Consider the following 11,289-nt stretch of genomic DNA (forward strand, 5'->3'; position numbering starts at 1 on the left):
TCCAAAATTAATAAAAAATTTATTTTAATTTTGGATTTTATTTACTTTAGATTTTATGTTTTTTTAATCAAATTTATATATTATATTTTTTTAAAATATATATATATATAAATATTATTAGAATTTAAGTGAAGGTGTTTTTATCTTTTCAAAAAAAAATTTGACTAAACATACAAAAGGCCATTTTTATCTATTTAATATATAATAAAGTTATTTTTTAACTTTTTAAAAAACTTAAGGTAAAATTGGAAAATAAACTCAAACTGAGGGGAACTAAATAGTAATTTCTCTTTAATAAACTTAGATAATTTTATCCACAGAAATCACCATAATTAATTATTTATATTTCCATATTTTATATACCAACATTTTGATTGATGTATCCGAAATTCAAGGACAAAGAGAGGAAAAACGTCTTATCCTAAGAAATAAAGGGTACGTGTATAAAACGTGTACAGCGTTCATCTCTATTCAATTGTCCACAAAAGTCTCTAGGCAAGAAGAATTAATAAAACTACTTTTTCGTGTCATTGTAATAACTATATTGTGTTGTACAAAATTGATTTGTGTACAATAAATACATTACAATGAAATATAATTATTTATGGTTTGTTAAGCCTGGTATTTGTGTCATGTATTTAAAATTCTCTGCTGGTAGCCTGGTACTTAGTTAAATTTTCAGTCATTAAAAAATAAAAATATTGAAACCAAGAGTCAAACTAGCCCATACTATGGTAGATGAACATGTGTGGTGGCCTGGGTTACCAGAAGTTCTATCATCCATTATGTGGCAATGGCTGATGCCAATTGTCAGTGACATTTGTCAGACATTCTTTTGCTCTTGTGGGGGTTTTAATGAGGCCTTTCCCTCTAAAAAAAAAAAGAGCACTGCCAAAGTACTTTTTAACGTTCTCATTGCGCTATACGCTGAAGAAAACAATCCAATCAAATCAATAACTTCAGAACAAAGAAAAATCAAGAAGATTTTATTTTGCTCTTCCTCTTTGCTTTTCTACCTTCCTTTTCCTATCACTTGGTAAAATCGAAAACAAAACTAGAATAAAACTTTGCTATTTATAGGATAAGAACCGCAACTATAGTTAAACAGAGTGATCTTCACACCAGTAGAAAAAAGAGTAACGTACTCTTCGCCGCATGATCATTAAGGGAACTAAGATTTCAGTGGTTCTAGGTTTCCTCTGGACCCTTTCCTTTGCCTCTTAGCATGTCTGTAAAATTCCCTCTCATGATTCTCCTGAATCTGGTATCCTCTGCCGCTGAAGGTGGTATCGCCTTTGGTGATTCAGCTGTCTCGGGTGGTATCTCTACAGTTTCTTTCTTGCCTAAGAGTCCAGTGTCACCAAAGAAACTGCTCACAGATGATGCAATCCCAATATGGGCACCCATCACTTTGCTAATGGTCTCAAAGGTTCCACCGGATCTCTCCTTCATTATAATTTCAAGGGCTTCCTTGTGTGCAGGATCCAATGCATCTGAGTCCTTCAACAGGTTCTGTATGGCAGGTAGAAGGAAGTCCCTAACACTAGTACCTGAAACATCTGCAATAGGCAGAGAGGAGATTGGGCATCAAAGTCATCAAAATTCAAAAGTTGAAACACAAACAAAAGTGACTTTGTTGTCGGCAGCACATTTTCATAAGACAATGTAGCAAACACCAGATCAAACACATTGTCGGATTAGCTTGCATATAAAACTAAACTTTGACCTACTAAGGCGTAAAAGGTGCAAGATATTGCTTGTTTCTCAAGACATCCTCTCCTAACAAAATGTGTAAACTGTTAACTTAAGGAATTTGTAAATCTAGATCCTTCAAGTTAAAGGCTTTCTTTTTCTTATCCAGACATTAAATTTGGAGTATTTTCATAACCAGACTCACTTGTAGACATAAACTTGTAGAAGTAAATTGCCTAGTTTTAGATTCAATTGTCAATTGCCATTGCAAAAGCCAAGACAAACAACCTGGATTATAGATCCAAATGTCTACCGTTGCCAGCATTACAAACCATATGCAGCAATTGTGCTTTTCTCAATTTTTCTTTTGATGGTGTAAGAAATGGAACAATTATAATGACATTTATTTTGAATCCTAACAATTGTCACATACTGTAGGACAAAATCAATGTTTCAATACTCCAGCAACTTATTCGTAGATGAAAATGGACAACCAAACACAGTAGCTCTGGGTTATGTTCATAAAAAGAATTCATAATCTGACAGTTCAAATCATATATTATCACATGTTTTGATACACAAATAAAAACTAGACCTTAAAATCTGAACACCAGAAAAGGTTGCACATTGTACCAGCCTGCTCTTATGAGGGAAGTTTTTGTCCAAAATGTAAAGCACCAATATGGTTCTGCAAATACTAAGGGCAAACTAAATAGAATGTGTGCAGTAAGTCTTGAAACAAGCATCGATCATATAAGCAACTTTTCTTGTGATCAAAACATCAATATAGCAATACAAAAGCTATACAAATACAAGGTCCCACCATTTATCAATAAAAGATTATAAATTCCTCTTATGCACAAAAATTAGAAAATACAAATGGAAATGAAACCAAACCAATAAAGCAACAAGTACACATCAATTAGATTGGTTTATCATTTTCAACAGTATTTATTGTAAATATAGGAGAAGGCAGACAGGATAGGCATAAAGAAAGTGAATTAATGGCATATTCATTCTTAAAAGAAGAATACCTGTAGCATCTAGAGCACGGATTGCTTCACAAAAGGCGTTGGCTCTTTCGCGACGACGCATAAGATCGCTGGCAGTAATTGGGGTAGCTGTAAATTGAAAAATCTTTGACAAAAGATGTATAGCATATTAAGGAAACAAACATAGAAACTTGTGGCAAAATACAAGGAGCAGCAAATGTTAAGTTCTTGGAGAATGTAATATTATGTAATAAGACAAGTAGAGGATATAATCCCTAAGCCTATCAGTTGTATGTGGAACAGCAATCACCAGAGCTCGAACCACAGCAACTGTAGCTTCATGGGATCCATCTTCAAGAAAAGCATCCATTTGAACACGTATCTTATCAACAATCTAGAATGCATAAAATTGGTCAGCCAGATACCTTGCATCAACTCATTCAAATTGTTATTTTATAATGTTCATACCATATCATTTTTGAAATGCTGGGCAACAGGTCCAAAGGCATCTATGCTTGCATATTTTACATTGAGGTTTGGGTCAGAGCCCAGAGTAACTAGGGCAGGCAAAATATGTGTGGATGCAACTTTTGCATCAACATAGGGAACCTATTAAACAAAGAAAGTTGATATAAAGTTGGCGTGTAACTTCTACTATCAGTAACATCTAGAAAGGAAGACAAATAAGAATGGCTACAACTTACAATGACTTTCAACAGACTGGCAGCACTGATCTTCATATTTATATGAGAGCTTACAACCATTTCCCATAGGATATTAAATATCATTGCATGGTGTTCTTCAAAGGTGCTGCATTGTGAAAGATGCCTACTGAGAAAACAACAGAATGTAGACAATAAATTTACAGCCACTGGAAAGTTACAAACCAGAGAAAGCGAATAGCATCAACAATCTCAGCATTGCACTTCATTGACTGAGCCTCCTTTGTAGTGCCTTCAACCAATAGGTTTTTCAAGTACTCTGCCAACTTTTCTCGCATGTTTGAAGCTCCCAGGACACCTGCCAAGAGAAGAGGTAGGACACACATGGTGGCCAGTCTCTCAGCCACAGCCGTCCTTGGTCTCAAACCTGACATTAAGAAACAATTAGAAATCCGATGAAAACGCAAAAGAGTCGTACCAACCTCAAAATAATTACCCCTGATTTGAGAGTGGATAGCAGATGGGAAAAAGGTCAAATCACCATCACCACCAACAGCTATTAAGAACACAGGCAGCATAATGTGTGTCAAATAAGAATCCCCAAAAAGTTCTGATACAGCCAACAAGATCTGCACCACCACTATTGAGATTAAAAACTAGAAGAGAACTTTCTTAATCTGAATCTCATATACCCACATCCAAATAGAAGAACCATTAACATAGGGAAACAAACCTTGGTAGTTCGATTTCGTAAACTATCTTCCTTTGGAGGTAACAAGCAGGAAAACTGTATTAAATCAGGAAAGCAGTCGACATGTATCCATTCAAATTCTGGCCAATGAACATGTCCCCTAGCCAAGTAAAGAATTACTCGTAAGCATTAATAACACAGAGATATTGAATATGAAATAGGATTACATTCTTCCAACTAAACAAAAAGACAAAGAAATACATAAATAAATAAATAATAAGGGAAAACAAAGAGCTTACCCTGCATACAATTCAAGCAAACTGGTAGAAAATTCAGTTCCAGTAGTTTCAGGAATGGCAGGAAATGGGCATGTTTCAATTGCTCTTGCATGCACAGAAGGAAGTAACTCTGCCAGAAGTCTAAGTAAAACATCAACATTCCAGCGTTCTCTTTCACCTAAAACATGAAGATAAGACTCCACAGATCCTTCAACCCCTGATAGTGGTGGACAATGCTGTAATATGATAGTCATAGAACAATATAGAGAGGTTATAGGAAGAAGAAATTGACAGAAAGTCAAAACAAAGAAAGCAAGTTAAAATTAACCATGCCTGCACAGAGCTCAATATATGTGAAAGAAGAACTCTTAAAACATGGTCCAATTTGTTTCCCCATTTTACTACTGCAGGAACTAATTGCTTCAGAGTAGTATCCACCACCGCTCCAGAAGGATCACAGACCAATTGAAACATCAGCTCCTCGACCTATAAAAAAGAAATAAACTATTGGAGATCCTTGTTGTTATTCACTTCAGTTTATTTCTCTTTTATGTTATTGTTTTGTGTGGAAAAGGCTCCATCCCTAGACCGTGTTATCAACCTGTTCTAGAGCTTACATTGTAGCCATTTCTGTCAAGTCAGAAATCTTCTCCATGAGAGCCTCGAAGCATATTTAGTGAGGCTGACCTTGAAATATTTGTCCATATTTGGAAAGAGCGGTAGCAGCACAGCAAGATTACGTGCAGCAGCCTCACGAACAATAGTTGCAGAATCCTCAATCAGTTGTTGAACAATAGATAAAATAAGTGAATCACGAATCTCAGGTCTGACAAATTCTGCAAGCAGTCCACATGATTGAGCAACCAGCAATCTACGCTCCTCATACATATGATTTATCTGCAACCCGTTAAACAAGGAAAAGTTACATCAAAAGTTTGAATGATACAAGAAAAGCTCTATAAGGCTGTAACTTACTTGTTCCCAACACTGTGGAAGCAATTCTGTTTCAGTTCTCATTTCTCCTACATTCTTAGCCAGAGTCACACATGCCTGAAAGGAAGTTTAACAGATTCAAACACCATGGAAAAAATTGTACAGCCACATCACAACATAAATGTATTCCTACATCCATAATTATTCGTCTTTGCTGTTCATCTGGACGTTTTATTAGATTAAACAAAGTGTGAGTCAAGGAATCCCGAGTGCTGCTCTCTGGATGGCGCTCAATTGCACACATGATTAGAGGAAGAAGTTCCTGAAAGTATATAAGATGCCTTCAGAACAAAAAATCTAGTCTTGCATATCACGAGAAAATATATTAAAAGAAGGCAAAAACAACCTCCCGATGGTTGATCAAGACATAAGGAACAATCTTGGGCAAGGCATCAGCTAGAATCTGAATTGTCCCTGGACCCTGCCACAGTATACACAATTTTAGAATTGGAAAGATATGAAGAGCAATAGAGAAAGTTGTGGTGGGAGGCTTGAAAGTATTCAAAATTCTAAAAGTATGTACAGTTTTTAATCTGTTCCCGTATATATATAAACCTAATGCCTCATACAGATCAGTTAACTTGCCACCTTTTCAGAAGTAGCTTCAGAATTGAGGTTGTGTGACTTTGGAAGTAGCCTGCTATCATCCGAAGGCAGCTCATTAATGAGCTTGGAAACACTCTCACTGTTCTCTGAGGAACTATTATCACTAGAAGGATTCTCTAGCAACCCAGGTGAGAGTTCCACAGATTTTTCTTTGTTGACATCAGAGATTTGAATAATCTGTGATTGAGCATCTTCTCCTTCTACAACTCTAGAAGCTGCATTAGCTGGACTGAGAATCACACTTTTATCTTCGTGTATCTCAACAATTTTTTCTGATGTATGGGTATTATCACTATCAGAATAGATAGAAATCAGAGAATCCGGAGCTTTCATAGTCCTTGATTTTAAGCTTTCTATTTCCATCTGCAGGGATTTAATCTCTTCTTTGTATCTGTCTAAAGACTCAGAATGGACTTGATCAATATCAGTTGCAGATAAATTTCTCCCAGAATGAAACCCTTCAATTTGCATTTTCAGTGCCGTGATTTCAGCTCTACAATCATTAAGATCCTTTCTTTGGAGCTCCAGGGACTGCTTCAAATTTTGAACCTGAAACGAAAGTGGATGTCTTACCTGCAAGCTTCACTTTGAGAGCAGCTCATAAAGCAAATCATATTGTAACTAACCAAGTTCTCTTTGTCTTTGAGGTCCTTCTGAGCAGCTTCTAAAGCTTTAGTTAACGCACTTATTTGACCTTCAGCTAAATCTTTGTTTTTGAGCAAGCATGCTTTTTCATGATTTAGCCTCTCATTTTCTTTCTGTAGTGAGTCTTTTTCTCGAAGCATTGCAATTTTCTCCTGCAGAAAAGAAGGAATCCTAATATATGGGCAAAACAGCACAAGCAAAAATATAAAAATAAAAGAAAACTGAACAAATGGTACCGCAGAATCCAAAACTACTAATAGGCCTACAGTATAAATAAAGTGTATTATTAGCACCTCTCAATATAAAAGAAAGAAGACATTCCCTATCCGTGTACTTTAATAAATTACCTCAGCAGCCTCCGTAGTGGATGAAAGATACTGATAATAATAATGGCGCAAGGCATCTGGTACACATGCAGGTGTATTCTGCCAAACATCCAGATTCTGATCTGCAACCTGCAAAAAAAGAAATGAAAGGCAGTAATTCTTTAAGATTAGTCGCAGGTTAAGATAATAGTTTTGGATTAACCATATTAGGTAATTCATAATTCATACAATAGTGAATGTATTCACTTTGAGGTCTCTCAAATAAAATGGGAGAAGAAACTTCATAGTAAATAGAAAGAATAATGATAGATGCACTTCCAATTTGCACACTCATATTATACACCATAATGTATAAGTAATCTAAATCATAGATATTGTTAAGTGTGGACCACATAATATTTAATTGTATGGTTGAGATTACTTATACATCATAGTGTCATTTGAGTGTGCAAATTGGGAGTGCATCTATCATTACTCAAATAGAAAAGTGGTCAAATAGTTCTAATCTCACCACTTATTGTAGTCAACAAACAATAACTTAGTCGAGCAAATGAAGAATGCCATTAACATGAATTTACAATTTCAAATTCTTCCAAAATTTAATGTTAAATAATGCAATATATGCCAAACAGTTGGTGGCAGAAATTCAAAACTGATCCAAAAGCTTAATTAAACATCTCAACTAGCTACTTGGTTTTAACAGCTACTTTGTACTAAAAAAAGGCATAAAGTACTTTTCCAATGGTACATACAGACATATCTGGGTGTGAGTATATTTATTCTATGCATCACGGTTTATCTGCGTAGTATGGTTGTAATCACCTATATCAGTTAATTGCTTATTATAGCTGGCAGAACATCATCAATATGCATGAAAGGTGTTCTGTTTTTTATTTTTTTATACTAAAATTGTTCACATTTTTCGTCATCACCTCATACTGATACTAAGTTTGAGTGGGTGGTAGTATAACCATCTACATCTTGCACTCAAATTTTAAGGGTTCATATAAAAAGTATAATTGTTTCACTCTTCTACTGGTGGATTAAATATATGTATACAAAAAATAAAAATAAATAAACAGACATTTACGTATAATGTACATGCATAATTGTATATTACTCCACAAATACATAAGTAGAAAAATTAAGAAACACTTATCCACGAGAGAGAAGTCATTTTCTCCATATGCACATAAGCAAAAAAATTGAGAGAAATTTTATAATGTTACAAACCTCTTCATAAAATGTCATTGCAGTTAGCCGGTAACCTGCTATTAGCAAATATTCTTTCACAGCACAGTTAAGATCCTGACGTTCATTGTCCTTCAAATGGCCCAAGTCAGAAAGTACATTATTTCTCTTCTGTCGCATAAATTCTGGACCATGGTTTACGGACACATTTACATCCGCCCCTAAATGCCAGCCAAAATTGGAGATATTTAAAATAGAAATTAGCAATTACCTAATGAAAGAGAAATTTATGTAGTGCATAACATACAATGTGCCAGAAATTGCAGGTGAATGCAACTTTGAATTTGAACTGAATTCCAAAACAACACTGGAGACAAGTGTGATACCATGTTCATCATAGTCATCTAACCCTGCCATTTTACTAATAAACTCATGCTGGAGAACCTAAGATAAGCATATCTGTCCATGACTAATTGACTGACTACACCTTAACAATTGAAGGTCTATACAAGAACCACGGTGTTGGAGAAACTCAAACTATGCTACTAACAAATTGAAATCAACACATAAAAAAGATGTCTTACAAAAAATCCAAAACATATAAAGGACTTTCTCTTCCAACACCAAAAAAACTTTGCTAGTTACCATTTAAGTCGCTTTTAGAAAAATCAGTTTTCTTCTGTAACTCAGTCTTAAGTTTCAAAATGTCCTCTTGGGCTAAGCGGAGCTCATACTCGCTGATTGCTAATTTTTCTATTAGTGCTTCTTTCTCCTCTAGCAAACTCTGGGGATCAGCAACTGATTTACAAAAATGAACAAGAAAATAATCAGTAATTATCAATTTATCATTTCATTGATGGTTAATGTAAAGATAAGGTTACAATTTTTTAAAGATGAAATGACAATCATTTAGAGATGCTTTTTTTCTTTCAATGAAATTATATGTTGTAAATTGACAGAAGATAAGGTATCATCCTAAAAATACAAACAAATATGCTAAACAAAAGATTAAATAGTTAAGAAATTACAAAATAAAAACTAATTGGGGTTTTTTCTTTTTTAGAATAGACTCTGAAAGAGGCACCAATTTAAAATCCCACCAATCAAATACCAAGAAAATGAAAACAAATCAATTTTGTTGAGAACACAATACCACTTGAATAAAAATACAAACTCAATCATGACATTAAAAAAAAAGTAAATTCACTAGACATTAAGAATTTAGATGTGTAACATCAAAAATAACTTAGGAATTAGGACAGTTTTATAGGTAAATTAATCTTGAAATGCTATTAGATTCAGAAGGTCCACCTTTCTAAATTGCAATCTAAAAGGCAGAGGTAATGATATCCCTAAATTTAGTCTTGACAGATACTTGATTGGTTTCCATACCAAGGCTCAATACAATTAAGTCTATAGCGTCTACCAATTTCGCCATATCCCCCTTTTGGTTTGTGATTCGGATCTAATTACGATACCGTTTTCCTTTTTCTTTCATTTAGATTATGAAAGAACTCTTGAATTCATTAGATAGTGATTGGCATAGTGAACACTGTTTCCTTCTAGTTTATAAGAAATATGTGCTTCATTTTCAATTCTTCCTCCATGTATTTTTCATATATTAAGTACTTGCTTAAGAAAAAACTCTACTCCAATATTTCTTTCAACCGTTTTCATCATATCAGAAAATAAAGCAAAGAAATTTCACGATTTAAAGCCTTCTTGTTTTACAATTTAAGCACAAACAATTTAGATATCCTAGCTGCCCCCAAGAGCTTACCATGTGTATAAGTATCCTTTTTATAGGTTCTCAAAAAATGCAAACCATTGTAATGACAACCTTTATATGATCATGAAGAGAAACTCTTTTTTCTTTTGGCATCACGTTATTATAATTGTAACTGAAAAGGTTTTCAATCAAATCCAAAGAAGCAATGGTCTTCAAATTGTTTACATCCATTTGGGAACAATTCCTGTGACCGTATAATAACTCAAAAATTAATTATGAAAAATAAAGCTTAATAAAATCAATATAAACTTCCGTGAAAAGCCATCAATAACAAAGAAAAATCAAGTAGAAGAACAACACTCCAATCTACTGTTTACCATAATATCATGACCAAATCAAACAACAGAGCATTTTGGAAGAATCCAGAATGTAGGAAGGTAATTACTTATTATATATGTATGTATGTATATATATATATATTACATATTAATGGGAGAGAGTAAAAGAAGAAAAATTTGACCTCGAAGAGAGTTGAAGCGAGAGATCTGATCGGGAGGGAAGTGGGAGGGATTGGAGAAGAACTCCTTGAGGCGAATGGCCTGATCGTCTCGGCCATCATCAAGGAGCTCGTGCAGAAGCTCGAATGCCGTCAACAAGTAGTTCTCCTCCAGTAGGAAATTCACTACGCAATTGCACAGTGACGACCTCTCCACGTCCATCGAGCTTCTGATCCACGAATACCTAATTCCAGTTTCTCCAAGACGCCATTGATGGGCGAAGAAGGAAGAAGAATGAACTTCTCTTACAGTGTTAGATCTCTCCTGTCTTTGAATTTTCTCCAGATCGAGTAATTTGAAGCGAAACAGGAGTGAGAGGTTGTCTACTATGCACCCGTATCATTGATTATGTCACTTCGTCTTCTCAGCCGTTTATTTTTCTGACAAGTGTTACCCTTGCTGTTGATTGTTATGATGGACTTTCCTAGAGATGTGGGAATTAGGATCCGTGCGTTAAATGTGTAGGACTGATACCGGTCGGGTTGCGCGTTTTTTTCATAACATAAAATTCAATTCAGAATTTGGTTTTCGGTCTCGATTTGGTTTTCGGTCTGGATTGGTGCAATCTAAAAACTGATTGACTAAACCAGAAAAAACCGATCGTTTTGGACTGTAGTCGGTTAAATCGACCAAACCGAATTTCTTATTTTTTTTTAAAAATTTTAATTTTTTTTTTTTAAAGTTTTAGTTAAAAAACTAAAAAAATTTATTGTTGGAATCCATTTTTGTGCATTTTTAAAACATAAATATATAGGGCCAGTTCTTAAGTCCCTCACCGGACTTAGTCCAACAAGTGGGACCCAAAAAAAATTGCCAAGTGTCAAGCTATTGAATTATTTGAGGTTTTTATTATTACATGATTTTACTTGATGAGCCGGTGACATAAACCGGTTGTAAAAAAAAATTGAATCATGGTCTGAAAAGTAT

General features: G+C 34.6%; 1 protein-coding gene across 2 annotated transcripts; it reads right to left on the bottom strand.

The window, feature by feature from the left end:
• Positions 1–761: 761 nt before the first annotated feature.
• LOC133818530 (uncharacterized) lies at positions 762–10,714 on the bottom strand. Of its 2 annotated transcripts, XM_062251445.1 has the most exons (20): positions 10,326–10,712; positions 8,722–8,874; positions 8,119–8,297; positions 6,907–7,014; positions 6,541–6,711; positions 5,897–6,463; positions 5,655–5,729; positions 5,442–5,570; positions 5,291–5,365; positions 5,003–5,212; positions 4,649–4,801; positions 4,337–4,551; positions 4,080–4,197; positions 3,843–3,975; positions 3,572–3,773; positions 3,389–3,494; positions 3,153–3,293; positions 2,953–3,078; positions 2,727–2,841; positions 762–1,559 (listed from the first exon to the last, which is right to left on the bottom strand). In XM_062251445.1, the coding sequence occupies exons 1-20, from the start codon at positions 10,522–10,524 to the stop codon at positions 1,189–1,191; spliced, it is 3,546 nt and encodes a 1,181-aa protein (XP_062107429.1). In that variant the 5' UTR covers positions 10,525–10,712; the 3' UTR covers positions 762–1,188. The 2 variants fall into 2 exon arrangements, with proteins under 2 accessions (XP_062107429.1, XP_062107428.1); XM_062251444.1 differs by having other exon boundaries at positions 3,572–3,975; positions 10,326–10,714.
• Between the last annotated feature and the right edge of the window lie 575 nt (positions 10,715–11,289).

The sequence above is a fragment of the Humulus lupulus genome, chromosome 2 (assembly GCF_963169125.1).
Source record: "Humulus lupulus chromosome 2, drHumLupu1.1, whole genome shotgun sequence".
NCBI classification, from domain to species: domain Eukaryota; kingdom Viridiplantae; phylum Streptophyta; class Magnoliopsida; order Rosales; family Cannabaceae; genus Humulus; species Humulus lupulus.

Coding starts and splice junctions, on each gene's coding strand:
- LOC133818530 (XM_062251444.1), bottom strand. CDS start 10,524: ATGGACGTGGAGAGGTCGTCACTGTGCAATTGCGTAGTGAATTTCCTA. Junction 6,464..6,540: donor TCAAAGACAAAGAGAACTTG/GTTAGTTACAAT, acceptor CTTTCGTTTCAG/GTTCAAAATTTGAAGCAGTC. Junction 2,842..2,952: donor CTGATAGGCTTAGGGATTAT/ATCCTCTACTTG, acceptor TATGCTATACAT/CTTTTGTCAAAGATTTTTCA.